At 39.9% G+C, this 22217-nt stretch overlaps 2 protein-coding genes across 6 annotated transcripts in view; one reads left to right on the top strand and one right to left on the bottom strand.

The window, feature by feature from the left end:
* Positions 1-721: 721 nt before the first annotated feature.
* Positions 722-7842, bottom strand: LOC113140436 (phosphoribosyl pyrophosphate synthase-associated protein 2). 4 transcript variants are annotated; one of them, XM_026324228.1, is made up of 11 exons: positions 7733-7842; positions 6285-6445; positions 5669-5721; positions 4519-4585; positions 4257-4429; positions 4036-4151; positions 3566-3621; positions 3162-3310; positions 2949-3019; positions 2186-2332; positions 722-2098 (listed from the first exon to the last, which is right to left on the bottom strand). In XM_026324228.1, the coding sequence occupies exons 2-11, from the start codon at positions 6365-6367 to the stop codon at positions 1940-1942; spliced, it is 1074 nt and encodes a 357-aa protein (XP_026180013.1). In that variant the 5' UTR covers positions 6368-6445; positions 7733-7842; the 3' UTR covers positions 722-1939. The 4 variants fall into 4 exon arrangements, with proteins under 4 accessions (XP_026180013.1, XP_026180015.1, XP_026180012.1 ...); XM_026324230.1 differs by having other exon boundaries at positions 7789-7832; XM_026324227.1 differs by having other exon boundaries at positions 6285-6493; positions 7733-7830.
* Positions 7843-10895: 3053 nt separating this feature from the next.
* Positions 10896-22217, top strand: part of caskin1 (CASK interacting protein 1) — an 83776-nt gene continuing 72454 nt past the window's right edge. For both annotated transcript variants that reach the window (XM_026324169.1, XM_026324168.1), the window contains exon 1: positions 10896-11664. In XM_026324169.1, coding sequence (XP_026179954.1) covers positions 11571-11664 — 94 coding nt within the window. In that variant the 5' untranslated portion in view covers positions 10896-11570. The remainder of the gene's footprint in view (positions 11665-22217) is intronic.

Raw genomic sequence — 22217 nt, 5'->3', positions numbered from 1 at the left:
TTTGTTTAGTGAGTGAAGGAGGAGGAGGTGCAGTACACTGATGTCAGCCTTCAAGGAAGAGGTCAGTATCCTGAATCCACTCTGTTCACAGACCAGCAGGTTTGGGAGAAGTATTTGTTTACTTGAGTACCATACATGAATAGAAATTATACTCCATTACAAGTAAAGGTCCTGCATGGCAACTTAAAATTAGGAATAAGCATATTAGTAGCAAAATCAAAACTGTCAAAACTGAAAGCAGTCATTCTGTAGTCCTGTGATTGATATTTACTGTACTGTATGTGATGTTATTAGACTGTTCAGGCTAGCTTTACCTAATTAATGTACATTTAAGTATTTTAGTCTACTGGTTCCCAGTTATGGATTTGGCCTACTCCAGTAATCACAAGATTAATGTGGGCTCTTTAAAGGATAAACAAAGAAGAAAAGGCTTTGCTCACCATATTTAGTTCTTTCCCTATTTATTAATTTAATGTGAACCTTCACAGTTCTCCACAAGTCTGCAGATACTCCAACTTCCTCTCACAGTCCAAACACATGCAGGTGAGTTTAACAGGTGACTGTATTTCCAATAGGTATTACTGGGTGTGAAGGTTTGTCTCTATGCATGACCCCTGACCCCTGAATGTGAGTACAGGTCCAGTTCTTCAATTTATTACCAATACCTGCAAACATCAGTCACAGCACTACTTTGTGTACACATAGATAAACACAAACAATGTTTTTACTACTTTCATAAGTCATTTTATTCATATTAAATGCTGAAAATAAATACAAAACATTTTTGGAACACATCTGGTAAAGTGACAAAGACCTGCTTCAGTCAAGTTTTCCTTGTCAGAAAAAGTCACAACTTACTTTTACAGCTTTAGATGCCATTTGGAACTTCTCAGTTGAAAATCAGGTATAACGTGTTTCCCCAGGATCAAGGATTAAATTACCCACTTATGAAAAAGAACAAACTTCCCCTTCTAACCAGAGTCAAACTCCAGAAACAATTTGAGGAAGTTCAAATCTGTGTTTCTTTGACCCAGATCCCACCCAGCTGGAAGGGAACTGCTTAATTTGTGGCATGAACAAATATGATACGAGGCATTGAAATGATGGCACACAATGTTATATGGATAACTTGTGACTACATACAGTACTTTACAGGTGCCCTACCATAAAAGGTTTTAGCATCAGCCAATTAATTAGAACGAGAACACATACCTTGTATTATTTCCAGTTCACCATTAGCAATTAGTCAATTTAAAAGCAGATTAGCATCATTGTGCTGAATTAACTGTATTAGTAGCACATACAACATAAAAACTGACAGGTTTGGATTCTGACACTAAAGCAAATTAATTAACAGGAAACCTGTATATTCCTGGATTTATTACCAGGGGCCATCATGAATTTACATTAGCTGAGACAGTTGTAGAGTAATTAAGACGAAGATGTTTTGTAAGTATGTCCTGTAGAAGGCACTGGCACTCTAGCAGTACAATCTCTTTAACGAACAGTATGAGAAAGACATTCAATGCTACCAAATTATTCTAACGTGAAGAAATTAATTTCTATATAAAAGGCCTGGAGAAAATTTAGACAAAATGGAAATGTAAAGGAGGTACTCAAAGAACTGAGGTGTGTACTGATGTTGGAGCTACTGGAGCGAAAGGCAGTAGTTTATGTACTTAACGACAGATGAATGTGTGTTCAGGCATACTGTAGCTATAAAAACATGACTACTTTGTGGAAGTGTTCACTCATCCAAGTGTATATTCAGCCATCTTCTATTTTAAGCTCCACTCAAAAGCAAAGAGTTGGCATTGATATTTGTATGCTATGATACAACTAGGACCTGGTGTGTGCATGGTTTGTGTTCATGTGTGTCTGGAGACATCCAAGAAGGCAGGTGGTTTGTGTATGTCTGTGTGTGTGAGCGACAGGTTGTTCAATCATCCACTCCTATGTTGCGGAACAGGTAGGACATGGACTCTCCATTGTGGATGCGACGGATGGCCTCCGACAGGATCATGCTGATGTCGACCGTTTTGATCTTTGGACATTGGAGCTTCTGCAGCTCATGGGGAATTGTGTTGGTCACCACCACCTGAGGAAGAAAAAAAAAAAAAACAGTGAGCACCATATGAGATAAATGTGAGCAGTGTGGAGAAAATATTTCAAAATAAAAACTCACCTCATCAATAGCTGACTCTTCTATGAACCTGGGGGCCTCAGAGGAGAGGATGCCGTGCGTTGCCATGACAAAGATCTTGTAGGCCCCCCTTTCCTTCAGTGTCTCCGCTGCTGCCACAAAACTGTCGACATCATCAATGATGTCATCCTGAGGGACAAAGACACCTGAATTACATCTGAAAGACATCTGAATTAAAACGTCCAATTCAGCCTGTGAATGTAACCAGAAGGCTGTGGATTTGTGGTTTATAGAAAAATAGCAAATATTTTATGGTGGAGGTCTTAAATCATTTAATGTAGGAATCATATAACTGGTGAAACAGTTTATTGTACTTGACAGGGTAAAAAAGAGAAAGCACATGGGAGCAGCTGAAAAACAGAGAAAATGGGATGAAACATTTTAAAACTCCTTCTCTTATGCCAAAACATCATGAATCACCTGACCTTATGTTGATTTGTATTAATTGGACTGTGAACATAGCTCATTTCTTGGTATTCTACATGAGAACATGCCAAACTAAAGGATTTTGCTTTAAATAGAACAGAAATGGATCACAAACTCCAAACACTGTAGAAAGTAGAGAAAGGACAAAGTTGGTTCATGCAATAGAGAAGATCACAGCCAAGCTCCAACTGAAAAAAGTATTTATGCAGATCTGATGATCTTTGAAGATCATCTCCTCTCTGTTGGTGAATTTTCTGTTATGTCCTGAGTAATGCAATAAAAATATAGCAGTAAAAAATAGGAAGCTTGACTCCCTCACCACTATGATGGCGATGCGTCCTCCGACATCTCCTACCACAGTGATAGGCGGCTTTTCTTTGGGGATTAACACTGGAAACAAAAAAGGCACATGGACAGAAAGGCAACGCTTTTATGTGCCATATATTATTTGCGATGGTGGAACCCCCATACAGTATATTCTGTTACACAGCATATTGGTTACAGCTCTAATCTTTGTCAGTTTGTGTATTACATGGTATCTCCATGCTGGGGTGAATGGCTCCAGTGGTCTTGACTGTGGGCGGGGAGTGTCGCCCATCTACTTGGTCAGACTCTGCGTCCTGAGCTTCTCCATGGATCACTGCTATACCCAGACGCAGCCGTTCAGCGAATGACTGAGCCCTGCACACCCAGACAAAATTCAAACTCTCCAACTAAAGCCTTCAGTAACACGTCACATACAGAAACACTGAACAAACGTTTGTTTAAACAGTCAATATAACATGCCATTTTGGACCCTAACTTCCTGAGGCAAACACACAGCGGTGACAGAGGGAATAGCGTATTTTCAGGATTAATGTGGAAGTTTATTAAGTTACAGCTCAGCACAGTTGAAGGTGATGTCAATATTGCAGTGAGTGTGGGGAGCCTACCTACCTTTTGGCAGAAGATGGGGATTTGGCCACAATCACAGCATTTCTATAGTCAGGGATCTGTAGGTTCATTGGGAGAAAAAAAAATCTAAATAAGGTTTTTATCATGACTGACTGTTTGCTAAACCCTTTCTCTGAACAGTGATTGCCTAATCATAGAACTGCCAAGCTTTGGATTCCTCCTCATGTTGAAGCAGTGCATACAGGCTATAGTAGCTAGAAATAAGAAGACTGCTTTGTTTATCTCTGTCTAAAATCATAGGCCAATTGCTTTAAATAGTATTACTCTTTACAATTGGTCAATCAGCCACCATTATCACTGTAAACTGAGTGTGTGCAAGAACAGAAAGCCTCACCTGTGATCAACAGTGACTGGAAACATACACACAAGGAGCACACAAATGCAGTGTGTAGTTAAGTTAGAGAACAAATGGATTATGCAAATCATGTCGGTCACATGTCTACATATTTTACCTCTTCCTGTATGTACTGCAGCAGGAATGGAGAAGCTCTCAAATTGTCCACTGGGATGTTGAAGAAGCCCTGAATCTCTTTCTGATGCAGGTCCATGGTGATCAAGTGAGTGAGGCCTACACAAACACAGTCAGCTTGACCACGAGCAGCTATGATGGACACACATACACTTTCAGACTGGTATGTGATTCTCTGTGCTTTTCCTCTAATTGCCCACTTACCAGCTTTACACATCATAGAGGCAATCAGCTTGGAGACAATTGAGCCTCTCTTCCTCATCTTACACTGCTTGCTGTAGGGGAAGTAAGGGAGAACGCCTGTGATGCTTCTGGCACAGGATGTCCTGCATGCATACACCATAATCAGCATCTCCATTATGGTGGTGTTCACATCCCTGATGGAGACAAGGGCAGTATTAACAAAACTTGATATGGCGAGAGGATTCAGGGGAAAGCTTTCAGTTGAGTATTGTTTCTTTCTTACTTCGACACTGTCTGGATCACAAAGACATCTTTGCCTCGCACTGACTCTTGGATCTGTACCCGTGTTTCTATGGAAACAAACAGGATGTGAGAAAGAGAGAGCAGAAGTAAAGCATGCACACATAAACATACATTCAGTGGCGCGCACACACACCTACCTCATAACAAAGCCTGCAAGCCCTGTTGGTTTCATTAGAGGGATATCTGAGCCCTCTGTGCCCCTCACACACACACCTACCCACAGTGCGAATTTATGGATATTAGCATTCCCAAAATGGGCTTTCTAGCCAGAGCCAAATGTTCAACAGAAACAGTGGAAGCCATCCACCAAAATGTGTTTTTGGCCAGAGTGAGTGAGATATAATTGGGTTTACATACATACATGGTATTAAATATTTAGCTTTCTACTTCTTATACTGTACAATTAAACCATTAGAGTGATAGAATTTAAAAGAACAAAAGTGGCTTTCCATGATTTATCTCATTAACTAAAAAACAGGACATTAAGATTATATAGAGCATATTTTTAGTCTTTCACAGCTCCTTTCATTTATTTTACCTGTAGTTCCACATTATTTGTAATTTGTAATCTAGCATGCTGTTTTGTCTAACCTGCATCAGTATTGTGTGATATGCAGTTACAAACAAGGACAATTTGAAAAGACTTCCTAGAGAAGTAGTCATCTGGCAAATGCTCTGTACTGACCAGTTCTTCTGTCAGAAAATCATATCCACAAATTTAACTATAAGAAAAGACTGACATGGTAAAATCCAGTTTCTGATTTCCTAAATAGCTGCTGATTAACTTTCGGTCAATCTGTCACTCTAGCTAATAATACTAATATTCTTATTGCCAAATGTTGGCAATTTGTCAAAAAACAAAAAATAATTAACTTGTATAAAATATTATATATTGCAGTGCAACGATCTGTCTCCTAACATCTGTATGCATATGACACAACTCAAGCAATGTCCAGATTAGTCTGTGTAACAACATTCAGTCCCCTCAACAGAAATTCAGACTTGTACTGAACAGTGTTTGAATGCTGAATGTTGGATTTCGGTGAGACTACATAATTAACTAGAAATTACAATAATAAGTAAATAGCTACCCATGCACAAGGAGTCGTTCTTGTCACACATTATCTTACCTCTGTTGGCTTCCTGGTATACCTGCACCTTGCCAAGCTCCACCCCTAATCGCCTGAGAGACGAGAGAAACAGAGCTTCAGTTTAGCTTTTCAAAGTCAAAACTGCTTAAAACAAAACAACATTGCTTCAAGTTACACAGGGCTGCTGAGGTCCGGTTACATTCGTATAGAAAGACGGAATGGGAGAGGCGTCATTTGTTATCTTCTCCTTTTTCTTCCTTTTGTTAAAGACAAAATAAATTGGTACCCTATCTCCCCTGCACAAGTTATACTTGGACATACTACCATTAGCCAATTTTGGAGTATTATAACGATACAGATTCTGATACCAAGCTGCATAAAATACTAATTATATTCTGTTGTATCATTATTGTCTTGTGAAGCTGAGTCACACCACAATTTCAGCTTCCAGGAAGCATAAATTAGAAGCATATTTCTTAACACATCCTTGGTACATTCACCTGTGGCAGAAATTGCTTCATTGGGGTATTTAACACAAGTGAGAGAGACATTTTTCTGAAGTACTAATATGGGTTGTTCATTGTAAAATAACCAGTTTTGCTTCCATGCGAAAAGAATGCGTGCTTCCAAATTCAGCTATGCCTCCTGTACTCACTCTGCAATCCTTTTGCCCAACTCGCGGCCAGAGGGGTGCGAGTTGGCAGTGAAGATGACCAGACCACCCTTGGTGTGGTTCATGTTTCTGGGGTTTTGGCCGCTGCTCTCTCCACACTCAGGCAGTGGATCCCTGGGCACCCACGCTGCACTGAGACCTTCCTGCAGTGCAGAGGGAGGAGCAGTTACTTCCTTTGTCAACCCTCGAAACTCAAGCACAGGAGGAATAGGAAAAACATTTTGGTTAGTTAATAAAGATATACACAAACCACTCAACAGATTTGTTTTAATAAAAGTTGTTTTTCAAATAAGGCATAATTATTACTAAAAGATCCTTGTTCTCTGGGTACACAATCATTTTGATTTACATTTGTAGTAATAGGAATCATGGGCTTTTCTAACAACTCTGTGAATACCTCTGTACTTACATACGTACTTTATAGAAAATAATATGAGCATTCTTACTATTTTCTGTCAGTTTCGTGATAAAACAATTAATCACCCTATCAAATAAATAACTGGCAGATTTATCCTTAATAAAAATGATTGTTAATTCTAGCGAGGGTCAAACCAGTTATAAGATAGTTACTGGGCTTTTGCTGTGAAATACCACTTTTATCATCTATAACTAAACATGGTAAAAGAAAGCCTACTTAATCTTCCACAAACCTTCGTTTTGTACATAAAGCTTCTCTTTGTATTACTCAATAAGTTCATTTAGCGGTCACTGATTTTTAGTTTGTTGCCGGAATAAATGTTTAGCGTTAGCTACGTTCTTTGTTATTGTACAGTGATTCTGTTGCATTATGAGGCTGCCTATCTCATGGTTTATTGTGTTTAAAGGGCGAGATATTTTAGGGAGAATGCTTGTAGTTTGTAGAACAATAAGTCCCATCAACAAGGCTAGCTAGCTACATAGGTCATGCGCAAACAAACTGAGTGCGTAATTATTAGAAATATGCATCTCAATACAGCAAATTGTCCTTTATCGGGTCAGTAACGTTGAATGGGTTAACGTGCGTTTAAGTACTAGCACAGTCACATTAACGTTAGTTAGCTTCCTCTCGTTGCTAAGCTAACAGGACACCACATGACTTTGCACCCAACTGAGTCGCATATAATTCAAAAATGAATGAATTGGGAATTTAAAATATAAGCTAAATTGTGGTTGTCGTGACTACTATATAAAAACCGTTATCGTGAAGAAGTCAGCGTTAACATAAGCTAACCTGTAGCGCTAACAGTAAACGGTTTTCTATAGCATCATAAGATAACGTTAACTAACGTTAACAGACAAGTACTAACGCGATAGCTCGCAAGAAATAATCTTGCAAAGCTTTTGAATATTCGAACTGATTTTCGTGTATCAGAAAGCAAGCCTGTCAGAATAGCAAATTGAAACACCACAATACGACTATTTACTAAAAAAAACACGATAAAAAGCCTCACCAGCTTGCGTTAGGTCCGGTTACAACCTGCAACCAACAGTATTTAAATGTACGAACCTCCAGCTCTTTCCAACCTGTTTCCGTCTATCCGATTGTCTGCGAGGTTCCGTTAGAACGGACGTACAGCTCGACCAATCACAGGCCAACAAATCTTAACGGCAAGTCGCGAGATGCGTTCACGTTGTCTTTGATAGTGAGTAAACTACATATTCCTCAAAAGAAAAGTTATTTATATATTGTGTTAAATGTAGACACGTAATTTTAAAATGATGTGTAGTTTTCCCTCTTTAAAATTGCCACTATATCCATTTCCAAATTATTAATAATCTAACATGTAGGGTTACGAGTTTACTCTCTTTCTTTAGATATTAAACAAATCAATCATAATTTCCAAAATATTGGAAAGCAGAGCTCCGCAAGAGCTGGCTTATTACGTGATTTGTTATTTTGTTGATGTACTGATTGTGATACTTAAAACCAAACTGGCATAACAACACAGGGATATACATTAATATTTTAGCTATTGGTTTATATCTCAATAGATTTGATAGGACTGGGAAGTGACTTTGTGACTGGCCACTGGAGGGCAGTGTGTTTTTGTGAATACTGACAACATCATTGCTCCTGGTCTTGTAAAAAGACGTGAATCACGTATTAAAAACAAACAAAACAGAGTTTTATATGATAGTCTCACACACTTTTCTCTTATACACTAAGCAAGCGCATTCTAATCCCATGCCACTTAGATCTTAACATACATAAATATCCATTTGAGAAGCTGTTCTTCTGCTGCTTATTCATTTTCTCTTGTTCTGCCATTTGTTTTAGAAGATTTAAGTTGTCTTTTAAACAATTGCATGTTTACCTCAAACAGTGCCTATATCATTTGCTTATTTGTTTAATTAACTGCGTTATGAAACGGTGTGTGCAGAAGTGTACAAGCATTAACGCACACTAACACACATGCACACAAAGAGAGAGAGAACAGGACTCTCTTTGATTGTAATAGATACACCTCATTAATCTACAGTTTCCCCCTTTGGACATATAAATCCTGTGCCAAATCCCACTGTTCCTGTCTAACAATTATGTTAAAAAGTCACATACAAAGAAAGAAAGAAAGTTGGGGGAGGGGGTTGGTGAGAAGCAGGTACACTCTAACATGAGGCATTTATAATATCAAGTGATAATGTTAACACAGCTTCAGGGTAAGTGAGCAGCTTTTGCATTAGCAGAGACAGATTTATAAATACTTTCTCAGTACCATATGGGCTACTCTTTAGTGTTCTTACATAACTCACTGGATATGTGGAGGAGGTAGAGAGCAACATCCAAGCACTGCATGCTGCCCACACACACACACACACACATGATCACAATGGAGAGGAGAGTGGAGTTAAAAATCTGGAGGAGGATTGACACAGAGAGAAGATATGTTAGATGTTGCATTTAGAAGTAAGGGTCAAATTCTCTGCTATGTGCTCTTCTCCTTCTAATTCTGTTTATGTGTGTGCACGTTATGCAGGATAACAAGTTTTGAAAGAAATTAAATACTTGAAATTGCATTAAACATCCCATATATAAAAACCTGACATATTCTTATATGCTGTCTGAAAGGATTATTTTGACATTTTATGATAATACAGTCACCTTGTTGAAAATTAGATGAAAAGACAGATACCACTCCCATGCTTATATGGCAAATGTGACCCTACTGCTTGCAGCCTGGTTAGCACAGCATAAAGACTAGAAACAAGAGGAAAAAGGAAGCTTGGTTTTATCCAATCAAAATTTATAAGCACCTATAAAACTCACCAATAGAACTAAAACAACACTGTGCTAACCTGAAGGTGGTAGCTTAATAGTAACCAAGTGAGCGCATTATGATCTTCACATCTAATTATTGACAAGAAAGCAAATAGCAATAAAGAAAGCTGTTTAAACTGAAAATGCATAGCTAAACAGCAGCAGCATTGTGATGAAATGTGACAACAATTTCAAAAACCAAAGTGCAGGGTCACTTTTAAAAAAACCAAACCACTTGTAAATATACAGTGTAGGCTACTGCTGATCTTCTTCAATCAACTGTCAACTAATATCTTAAGAAATATTGGATCGAATTTTGTATAGAGATTTATGGTCCCCACAAGACATATCCAAAGGTGATGCTCTGCCTTTTCCTTCAGTACCACCATGAAGCTGACACATGAGGTTAAATTAGTCAGTGACTGTATGGACTACCATGGAATTTACAGGCATATATTCTGCTTTGCATTAACTGTAGTAGCTTTGGTAATATTCTGACTTTTGATATGTCTTTTTTCATATAACTTTTAATCATCGAGTTGAAATTTCAATTCGTTCAATACTTTGGGTTGTGACCAGATGCATGCAAAACTAATGATCATCCCACCAGGTTCTGCTGTTCTTTGTCTATGTTCATTAGCAACATCTAAACTGCTGGCAGGCTAAACTGAGACATGAGCATGACAGGCAAACATTATACTTCTCAACATCATCCTATTAACATCGTTATTGTGAACATTTTTATCCTCATAGAGCAGCACACTGTCGACTTGTTTTAGATGCTCTAATTTATGGTCTGTGCAGTGCAGCGTCCATTGCTGCTATCTGCTGGATAACAGGGGAAGGGGACCATTCTTTCAGGGGACTATATTTCCTAGCTACACCCCTGCTTAAAAGATTATAGCCTACTTATATAGGCAGTTTTTTACAAATAAAATGTGAAAGAGGACTATATACAGACCTGAAATGATTTGCTAATTATTAGTGACTGCATTGGTTTGCATCTAACTCTGACATGGGGAAAAGGCAATGATGCTAATGTGGCTAATTTGATGTAATAAATCTACAAGAAGAGCGAACTGTTTATTCACTTTCTCTGTGCGTTTCTCATAAGGCTCTCCAGCTTCTCGGTAAAGCAAAGAGAGAGCGCCATAGAGACAGAGCCAGAGAGAGGGGTGGGAGGAGGCGGGAGAGCTCAGCGCTCCTGGTCCGCCCCCAAGTTGCAGCACGAGCCATTTAACGGTACGAGCTCGGCCAGCTGTAGAGCGCGCGGGCGCGTGTACGTGCTCCCCCCCCCCCCCCCCCCCACACACACACATCACCACCACCACCACCACCACCACCCATCACCCCCGCCCCCCACACGGAGAAAACCATTACCAAATACAGAGCCCGGGCGCACGCGGGGCCATGGCTGCAGCAGCCCCGGATAGTGTTTACGACGCAGAGCGCGAGAGAGGCAGAACCTCGGAACGAACGGACACCGCGCGCACCTCGTTTTTAAACGCACCGTCATTTGCACGCGGTGTCTGCGAGTGAGCTCGCGAGGCTGCTCGCTGCTTCAGTCCGTTTCTGCGCGGACCTGCGCTGTCTTCGGTTCATCGTTGTATTGGAGCGCACCTGCGAGGGACACCGACCAGCCTCCAGCCGTTATCACAGATGAGGAGCGTGACCAGGCCGTGTGAACGAGACCATTTACTTCCACCGTCCAAAGAGCACGCCCGCAACGCCAGCGCACTGTGCCTGGAATCTTGAACGGCCCCGTAGCCCCGGTCCCGTCCCCATCCAGCGCGAGCATCTCTCCATCCCACCGGGCCTGCCCCCCTACCCCCTGTCTCCCTCCCGCTTTCTGCTTCTCCCTCACTCCAGCCCATACCAGAGCTCTAGGGGGGTCTCATCTCGCCAGGCACCACGGGGGAGGAGGAGGGAGGCTGTTAGTGGCCGCGGTAGACGCGCCCTCCGCGTGGTTAGGCTGGCCTGAAGCGCCGCTGTGTCGGAAGATGCTGCGGGAGTAGAGCGGCTCAGAGCGGAAGATGGGGAAGGACCAGGAACTGCTGCAGGCGGTGAAGACCGAGGACCTGCTCACCGTGCAGAAGCTGCTGCAAAGGCCCCGGCCAGGGAAAGCAAGTAAGTCCTTCTATTCTATTCTATTCTATTCTATTCTATTCTATAACAGATAATAAACAGCTATGGTGCTAAGTTGAAAATCTGCCCCTTGATGTTTGTGTGAGAGCAACAGCTAAAAGGCTATTTCTCACATACCTTCGCTACTGTAGGGCCTAAGTGAGGGTGATTTCTGTGTGTGCCATGTATGTTTGTGTGTGTGTGTGACTGAGAGAGGAAGGGTTGTATCCATTAGGGTGTATCAGAGAAGATTAGTGATTTGAGTGGAGACTGACAGCCCATCTTGAGACCCCTGTATGAGTGCACTGCAGCAGAGAGAGACATGGGAGGCAACCTGAGTTATGTTGTTGCGTGAGGGATCTGTGTGACCCTGTTGTCCTGGTGTGGGATGATGAGGAGGGAGGCCAGTGATTGTTAAGGTTCAGCATCACCTTCAGTGACAAACACAACACACAGGATACACAGTGTAAAAAGAGCCAAACCTGATGTCTTTTCTATTCTATTGCATTCTATACTGCATCTCCTGGTCTGTATGACTCTCCTCTTCTGATTGTTTATTTTCTGCAGGCAATGTAGCATTACAATATCCAACAATGTTTCACTTCCACAACCCACTCTAATGTGTGGGCAATGCAAATCCAGTGAGAGCAGCAGATGGATCATTCTGTAGAGGCTGGTAGCTGCCATACCAGTACATCCACTCGTATACTGTAAAGTGCAATACAGTTGTCAACGAACACAGAGGGATGTTAGAGGGATCCAGCAGCAGGAAATACAATTCCTGCAGATATGATTTAAAATATTAAAGCTTATACACAGTGAACAATTCACTTTCAAAATGCATCAGTCGTCAGTCTTTATAGGTTAGGTTAGCTTCTGACTTGGTCTTGATTGGCTCCTCTCACTATCCAGTTGCTAAAATTGTTCCAGTCAGACTCATTTCCAGCATCTGACCTGGTGTTCACCCTGGAAAGGCTCCAAACAGCAGGTGTACCTCATTTGCATAACAACATCCATCACTGGTGAGAAATAATGGTCTAGAATTGTGGCTTTCTTGTGTGTGATAAATTCAAAGAGCTTTTATTTATAGAGTAAATACAGAGCATTATGCTTGTAAACTTTGCATACTTGGATAGAAATGATTAATATTAAATATCATAAAGCTTTAAGTGTCTAGTTTTTGAATTATTCATTTTAAAGACCTTGCACAGTTATTCTGACTAATTAGACCCTGTCTAGTCAAAGTACTCAATTCTTCTCCTATGATTTTATTTTTCCAGAAAGGGACTAAGAGTGGAAACACAAGTAGATAAATCACAGAAGGATGAATAAAACATTTCTGATCTGCTTGCTCATGAGACAAACAGACCTGTACTCCAGCTACTACTGCTAGTGACTGTGCTTAAATTTAGGATTTTATGACTAAGGATAAGCAGGTATGTCATTAATGGATGGATTTTATGACTAGGCCATCAATCTTGCTTGCTTTAAACCATTTTCATTATAATTACTTATTGAATCTGACATAATGTGGGATGGGAGACAAATTTAGCATATTTAGTTGTATTTAGTTTAGTTTAGTTGTATTCAGCTGTATTGAAATCATCACTTTTGATTTTGATATGAGCTTATATTTTGGATAAAGCTAACTTTTACAATGCTATGCCACAGATGGGAAAGCCCACAATGAAGTTCAGTAAGCACATGGCCTCAGAGCAGTTTGTAGGAATCAGTGGGGTGAACTGCATGTTGGGAGGCGCCGAAACGAAGTCTGCTGGCTACAGTGGAGCCAAGCACATACAGGAAACCACTTGGATTAAAACCTGTCTGCAGCAGAAAGACTGCACCGACATCCCCTGACTGAGAGAAAAAAAAGGACTTGGTAGGGTTCAGCATGCACAGGTACTGCCCAAAAATATCGTCTGTGAGACTGAGTGGAGTACATTATGTACAAGAGCACATCACAAAACAACCTTTAGGCTAGAGTGAAGTGCACTTCAGCTTGAAGCCCCTTTCAGACTACTGTTTAGTACATGAAATGCAGAGAGCAAGCAACTACTCAAACAGATCTGTATAAACCAGTGACTTGCCATGCACATAGTTGTGTACTAAATTACAGCCAGCCAACCATTGTAGGTGAGAGAGGGAATATCCTGACAATACATGCTTATAGCACAAAGAACGTGCCCTCTATGTATTATAATATATAGATGTGAATTTTTGAATATAGTATGTACTTTGTTACTACTGCAAGCATCTAATTCCTGGAAGAATCATTGATGTGGCTAATTAGAAGCTCTCTAGTCAAAACAAAACCTTTTGGGCTGTAATGCAGAGTCTAAATGTAAAAAAACAAATACCAGGGAAGGCAGATAGTAGAATGTGACAGAGTCCATATTTACAGTCCAAAATACAATCCAATGTTGAATACTAAACCAGCGATCCCTAACTTTTCAAGTCTCTGTGTTTTTAACAGTTCCACTGAAAATATCTTTCCCATTTAAATCTTTTCAGATGGTTTAATTTAGATTTGAAGCAACATTTATAAAAAATAAATAATAAATAACTATTTTTACTTTTATAATTGAAGAACATTTAGTCTGTAGTGTTTTTATCGTACAACTTATGCATTTTTTTAGTTTTGGGATTTTGTTTTAGACTAGGTTAGGTTGATTGGTGACTCTAGATTGCACCCTGCTTCTCGCCCAGTGTCAGCAAGGATTGGGTCCACCACACCATGACCCTTGATAGGAATAAGTGGTATAGATGACTCAATGGATGTGTCTGTCTTTTCTTAATAATTTCTCAAGACATTTCAAACTTTTTCCATTAATGATGGTAGTCATTATCAGGAAAAAGCCAAACAAGGACAGAGTTTCAGTTTAGTTTAGTTTCAGAGGTTCATTTGTTGAGCAATGTCCTTGAAAATTGCGAGTGAGAACATGAAAGTTAGTGAATTTCAGCTGTAACACTGCAAGCTTGACAAAAAGGGCTTTTAATTGCAGGTTGACAGTATTTTACTGTCAGGTGTTCCTGTTGCTTTGTTTACTCCCTGTGTAGTGTTCAGAGCAGCGTGCAGGCGAACATGTTGGATAATCAATCATTCATCTGGCAGAGAGTGAGGCCACCATCGCTCCTCAACAAACAATCACTTGACATAACATTACCATTGACTGACTGAAGAATTTTATGGTTCCATTTAGGGGTTGGCCCCATTATTGATAAGTCACACTCATGCGTGGTTGGAAGTAGTTTCTTGTATAACTGAGGGTGTTTAAACACAGCATCAAGGCCGATTGTAGTGTCCCTCTCCTTTCTCAGATCCTGTCAGTTTGCTGCAAAGTGCTGCTTTTCCCACATTACACACTGAATTTCATCATTTGTATAATTGACAGCTCACCCGAGTTCAGAAACTGCTTGGTGCCACCGAATCTGCTTAATATGACTTGAGAAATTTCATTTGTGAAAAGCAATGTAAACCAGTTTTTTCCTCTCATTTCCTGAAATGCTGAGTGTTTGGAGGGATAGCCTATAAAGTGTCTGCAGGACACTGATATTACATGGGGTAAATTCTGGGCGTTTTTTCTTTCTTTAAAAAAAGAAAGAAAAAATGCTAGAAAGAGCCAGGCAATAATGACACAGTGGAGCTGCGAGTCCCAGACAAACACCAGGGGAGTCTAACACCCGGCTGACGTTAACACTGACCTGTTTGTCATCTAGCATTAAACACAAAGCTCACAGGACAGCTGTGCATGTGTGTGTATTTAAGAGAAAACTGTGTGTGGTTTGTGGTGGTAATGGGTGTATGTGAGCACAGATGTGTTTATGTGTATAAAGGAGAAGTTAAGATTGGTGTGTGTATGTGCATGTGTGTGAATTTGCCCACGTAAATGGATCTGGTAAAGGCTCTGCCCTGCTGCAACTGATTTACTCAGGCCAGACATAGAGTCTGCACATATTCACCTGCATCACACACACACACACTCATGCAGACACATCTGGCACCATGTGGAGAGCCATCATCAGTTTGCTGTCACTCAACCTGCCTCACATAAGTGTGTTTGCGTGTGGGCGTGTACATTAAGCAGACCTTGAGTGTGAACTGAGGTCTATGGGCCATTTCAATGTTTGTGGTTGTCTGTTTATTGAGAGACTGACACATGATTCCACAGCTAAACAACAATATCTACCTCCTTTCTTTCCTGCCTTTGAAACTAGGAGAGATGCTAATGCTCACAGACCATTCTAGATACCAACCCTCTGTCTCCCTGTCTTTCTCTTTCCATCTTTCTGTGTTGATGTGCGAGGCTGGCAGAGGAGCAGAGCAGATGATTGCATCCACACCAGTGCACATTGACAAAGGAGCAGGCAGGCGGGCAGAGAGGAAGCTTCACATACTGTCAGCCAGAGTCTTCATAATGGTTAACTGTGTTAAAGAGAAAAATGTGGTGTAAGGAAATATTTTTTTTTGACTGGTGCACTGTGCACTTTATATTAAAGTCGGCACGCTAACTCAGTTTACTGTGTGCTACAGTGCCCAGGATGGTGGCTTTTTGTGCTGCACTATTACAAAGTGCATGTGCTGGAATGTAACCCCAAAACAATATTGCTCCAGCTTTTTCCTGTTTGAGCTTCTTTTGAAAGATTACATCTGTACATTCAGAAATTACTAAAACGCAATAGACCTTTAAAACCTTTTCAAAACCTGGTTGTTTAATTTACTTATTGAAATGTCTACCTACACTCAGCAGACTTGTACAATATAGATAAAAAATAAATGGACAAAATAGTAACAGAGGCCACGATATCTTGACCCTTGGGCCTTACTATGAATAACTCTTCAAACAAACTCAGTCCTACATTTCCCATGATGATATCATCAGTGTTATTTTTTTCAAACTTGAGAAACCTCATCTGGGGAAGCACGAGAGATTTTGGTTGTTTTTCAGGCTGAAAAGTAGTCTTTGTGATAAGTAAACTGGATCAATGGTAAAGTCAATGAAATGCACCTTTAAACCTACAATAACTGATGTTTTGGCAAATACAAACCAGCTGTGTACACACTGACATATTATCAACTTTTTAAAGAGCTTCTTTTGCTGAAATCAGCTATGTGCTACTACTGAAAACCACACTAAAACACTTCTGGTGCTGAAAAGAACTTCAGAGTCAGATGACAAATTTCACTTGGTTCCTCACTACGAGCAACCCCTTTCACATTATGCATAGTCACTCAATCCACTGTAATTATTAAAATATTGATTAAGGTCGCTTTAAAATGCAGGTAGCAATACCACAATGCAAAATCATTTCATCAGTGTTCCCCTTCAGTGTAGTATAATGGTATTGGATTACTATTAGTGATGCATGATCATAGACACAGCATTTTAATATTGTATTACAGTGAAGCTAATTTTGACTACTTTATATACTCAGAGTTTATGCATCAACAGACATTTTATAATCTAATACTTTACAAGATTATTCTACTATCATATTTATTGTATTTAAAGTATTAATCAGTAAAATAATAACTATAGACAAATGTAGTGGAGAAAAAGTAAATTTCTCTGAAATGTAGTGGTAGAGAAATATTAAATGGAAGCTGTTTTTTGACGGGGGTGTGGGACAGATGGAGGAGGGGTGATGAAAGGCTGAAATGATGAAAGAGAGAACAAGGGAACAAGGTGATGAAACGGAGGGACAGCTGAACGGCATCACTTCCACCTCACTTTTATTCTGCTTGTTGACTGCTATGCACACTTCAAGCTTCTCCCTCTCTCTCTCTCTCTCACACACACACGATCACACTCTCATCTGCACGACACTGCACCAAAAATAACATCCACATAGTTTAATGGGTCAGTGGCAAGTTCAGGGAGAAGGAGAGTACACAGAGGAGGTGAGGAGATGGGAGGAAGGGTTTGGACACGAAGGAAGGAAAGGTAAATGCTGGGAAAGTAATACTAATAATAATAATAATAATAAAAACATTATATAGAGCACCTTTCTAAAACAAGGGTTTACAAAGTGCCCTACAGAGAAGAAAAACAAGACCATAAAAGAGTGAAGACATGTACAACAATAAAATATGCAATGTGTCAAGGTAAAAACGCAGTTTAAAGGAAAATGAAATGGATTTAGAAAACAGTATGATAAAAAAATCACGGGAAGGCCAGTCTGTAAAAATGTATTTTAAGAAGCTTTTTAAAAGATGAGACAGGCTGAGACAGTCTGATTTGTTCAGGGAGTCTGTTCCAAAGTCTGGGAGCTCTTGACTGCAAATGCTCCATCTCTTTTGTTTTTGGTCCAGACAGGCTCTGGAACAGCCAGAAGGGATGGGATTAAAAGTTCTGAGATGTAATTCGTAGCCAATCTAGTCCTGACTTTAAAAATAAATAAGTAACATTTTAAAATCAATTGGCAGACAATGCAGAGGTGCTGAAATGAGTGCTCGTTTGTTGGCAACTGTTAACATCCTGACAGCTGCATTTTACTGCAATTTACAAGATTTGTTTTGTAGAGGCAGAAAAATGAGTTACAGTAATCAAGGTTTGATGAGATGAAGTCATGAATGACAGTAAACAAAAGGAAAACAAATGTACAGGACAGGAGAGGAAAGGAAAGAGTGAAGGAAAGGACAGAAAATAAAGGATAGGAAGTACTAAAGGAAAGTAGGGATAGGGAAAAGGAAAGGAAATAACAGGGCAGAGTAAGGAAAAGAAGGCAAAGAATGGAAAGGACAGAAAAGGGAAGGGAAGGACAGGAAAAGAACTGAAAGAATAAGGGAAGAGAACAGGAAATGAAAGAAAAAGCAAAGAACAGGAGTAGAAATTAGGCAGTGGTTAGCAAAGGAGTGAGAAAGCAAAGAAATGAAAGCAAAGGCAGGCAGAGCTAGAGGTGATAATAATGAGAGATTAACAGCACCAAAGTGGCACTGAAATAACAAAGGGCCGTATCTTGCATGATTTGTGATATGGCAGGTAATGGTGGATGCCACAACTATGATCTTCTACCCTGTTTGATTCTGTTGTACTCTCTTCTATTCTGTTGACGCTGAACTGCACATTACCAAGGCGAGAGTGGAAGGGAGTCAACTGCTAAAGTTTTGCTTTAAAGACCACCCACTAAATGAGAGGGGCAGTGGGGTGGGACCTCCTTTGCTTAATCAGTACCAATTATAGAGGTGGCATTAACCACCTATTATAGTGACTTATGCACCCACACAGTTTCCCCCCACTGACATAGTCTGTTAGAATCTATATCATGTGCACTTGAGTTATTAAATTATTAAATTGGAAATCAAACATTGTGCAAAGGTTTACATGCTCAGTCACACACAGACACCTTAACATGCTAACAAAATCTTCTGTGCACATCAGAGCTGAATCCCAAATGTAGACAGAAGACAGAAGAATAGACAGAATCAGAAACAATAGACAGATGAGCCAAATCATTTGAGAATTTTCATGTAAATAATACAGTAGCTGTATGCATAGGTGTGTGTCAACTTGCAATGGTTTGTGTGTGTGTCCTCTCAAAACTTGCTGCAGAGTGTGACTCTGCTTCTACTTCGCCTCACAGGAGTTTTCCAGTCACACCCTGAATTCAGAACATTGAATGTATTCTAGCTGCTTCACGTTAATGTTTGAAAAGGTAATACAGGCAGGTATTGTGCATTTATTTTTCTCACTTAAACTAACATGGCCTGGACAGGGTTTTTACTGTATTCTGCATGAGAACCTTCCATAAATGTCCTGCCTTACACCCACAGCGAATACATTTAGCACTGCCCTGGGACTTTCTGAATGCATGCTGCGCGCTCTTGCAATGTAATGCCCTCTAAAAACAGGATCCTGACATAGTTTTTTGGAAAATGTGTCATACACAGATAAACAGCCTTATGTCTTTGATATGCGTGAGGATTTTTAACAGGTTACAGTTGCTATGTAATATACTGTTATAAAATCAGAGTACCATATGTTTTCTGCCACAGAACAGGCATCAGTCTAAAGACATACACCTCACTTGTACACATTTCTACTGAGCAACAGTGGCTGAGTAACTGTTAGCTACTTTCTGCTCCCTTTAGTTACTTATGTTACAGCTGTTCTTTCTATAGAGCTGTATTCCTAACTTTAGCTGTGTTTACATTTTTTCATTTGTATATAATACAGAGTGATAGTGAGCTACAGATACTAGATTTACTGGTGTTACACCTATTTAGGACACAGCTCAATAAGTCATAGAAGACTGTGATTGTTGTGTTTACATTGATTCAGTCAATCACATTCTTTAAATGCCAGATATGGTTTCACAGGGTGTTCCTCAAAACTGTTGTTTGTCTGGTCCGTCCTCTCTGGCTTGACCTCTATGAAAGGTAGCTGTCCATTAATGTTGCTGGATGTGGCAACATCACCATCTGGTGTAACTAAATATCTGCACGTCTGCATCCTCATATCATGTGTGTTTGTGTGTGTGTGTCCTCACACATTAGACAGAGATCAGAGACCAGAAGGGACTGGCTAACAGGACAGATGTTTAGTCTGGCCTAGTGTGTGTGTATGTGTGTGTGTCCAGACATAGGGTAGTGCATGTGTGTTCCAATGGTTGAGCAGATGTTTGATGTTGGACCCCTGCCTACACAGCTGCAGATTTTGCAAAAGTTTCCATATAGTGTACATGACCTCTTAAACACTGCACTACAGTTTGTACTGTGTGTGTGTGTGTGAGAGAGAGAGAGATTGTGTGTGCACAAATATGCATGTGCAAATTCATCCAAATTTAGCTTTGGCAATACTTACTTACTAAAGACCATTAAACTCCAGTGTGACCCCAATCTGATTCTTTTTTCCTGTTTTATCATTTTCTATTGCTCGCTGTCCCTTGCTACCTGATTTGGTTGGATGCGTTCCATCTCATAAAAGTCAGCACTGTGAAATCATTCTTTTCCATATTAATCTTCTTCAGTCCCTCTTAAAAATGGAAACTCAGCACCTGCAACATGCACTCATAGCTATTGTAGAACTCCCTGATGCTGCATTAGCCCTGCAGGATCTTAGTAACAAGTCCTCTTTGGGGCAAGGTATCATTGCAGCAGCCTGGCAGCAGGTGTCTGAGCTAAAGCTTTTGCTACAACTATTGGAAAAAACCTTCAGTTTCATGTATTACGGTGGAGTGTTAAATTAGCCAGGTAAAGACTGTGGTTGTTTTTAACACTTCCCTAATTAAAATCAGCACGTCTTAGACAGGACAACAGCTTGAGTAGAGGCAGCATTTTTGCAAAATAATTTTATTATGGTACTAACTCCTAATGCATTAAGTGGTTTGGATGGAAACTAATCAGTGCTAATTGGGAGTTCTTTCTATTTTTTTTTGTGTCTGTGGCTACATCTCAGTGTCTTTGTTAGGTAGGAAAACACTGCACGTGATCCTTAAAAGCAGTTGTGATGAGACTGTCTCACTGGTCAGTCACACACAAGTTGAGCCAGGCACTTATATACTGGCCTCTGCATAAATAAAAATAAAATTACTATGATTTTCAATGTGCCATTTTGTTATTCAACACTACTTAGATACAGAAAAAAATCAATGGAGAGCCTGTTTAGCAGTAACCTATGGTGTAATGTGCATGTGAACAGCAAGGTGCAATAGTAAACAACTCTAATGTTGAAGACAGAATGAAGCTGGCGTTGGAGGCCTCCACTTCACCTAGCTCATAAATATTTTAGAGTTTCCTTGTGTCACCCCTTTGGCTGTGAGGAAGCCTCTGCTGATTTGGAGGCAGATATCTGGGTCAGATTTATTTTTCAGGAAGCTTGAATAAAAAAAATATATATATGTGTAGAGACTGAGAGACTGATGGCTAGAGATGTTCAGTGAACTTGTGAATGGAAGAATTTCAGACCATCTGAACCCAAGTCCCAGAGCAGCTGGGAAAACTTGGGCATTTTGGGTGAGAGTGAGGCCTCCAGCCTCCTTCATGAAAGAAAAAAAAGAAACTAGAAGGAAGATAAAATGATGGAGAGAGTGGAAAGCTGTATTCAGAGTGTGTCACTGTTCTGTCTCTTTAATCTCAACATTTCTGTCTGCTAAGTCACTACATTTTTGTATGTAGTGTATGTGTATGATGTATGATCTTAATGCACACACGCTCCTCTATCGATCTCTATCTATCTTGATCGCTTCCTTTTCCTTTCTTTTTGTCCCACCAGTAACTCAGAGTAAACTGTTTTATTATTCTTGTGACCTTTTCCTTTTTTACACCTACATTACTGCAAGAATATTTTTCTCCTATTACTACAGTGCTAGAAGAACCTGTTAGTTTCTTTATTCTTAGACATAAAAATGAATATTCTGCATGTTGATTTGTGATTTAACTGGAATTGAGTTTAGTGAGTTTACATTTTTACAGTTTACATTTTTATCTTACATGAAAGTATATATATAAATATAACCAGACCCACTGCTGATTTTTCTGTTTAAAAAAAACAAGGTAGATGTTTTTCCCCCTGTGCTGGATTCTGTTATTTTATGCAAAAAGACAGTCCAAAATG

The sequence above is a fragment of the Mastacembelus armatus genome, chromosome 8, assembly GCF_900324485.2.
Source record: "Mastacembelus armatus chromosome 8, fMasArm1.2, whole genome shotgun sequence".
Classification (NCBI taxonomy): domain Eukaryota; kingdom Metazoa; phylum Chordata; class Actinopteri; order Synbranchiformes; family Mastacembelidae; genus Mastacembelus; species Mastacembelus armatus.
Note: the sequence above shows the minus strand (reverse complement) of the source record. Positions and strands in the feature narration are given on the sequence as shown.

Bases quoted from the DNA above. Each gene is read 5' to 3' on its own strand.
- LOC113140436 (XM_026324228.1), bottom strand. From the start codon at position 6,367: ATGAACCACACCAAGGGTGGTCTGGTCATCTTCACTGCCAACTCGCAC. The intron at 5,722-6,284 runs GTGAGTACAGGA...CTCGTCTCTCAG, and splicing joins TTGGGCAAAAGGATTGCAGA to GCGATTAGGGGTGGAGCTTG. The intron at 2,099-2,185 runs GTGAGTTTTTAT...TTTCTTCCTCAG, and splicing joins AAGAGTCAGCTATTGATGAG to GTGGTGGTGACCAACACAAT.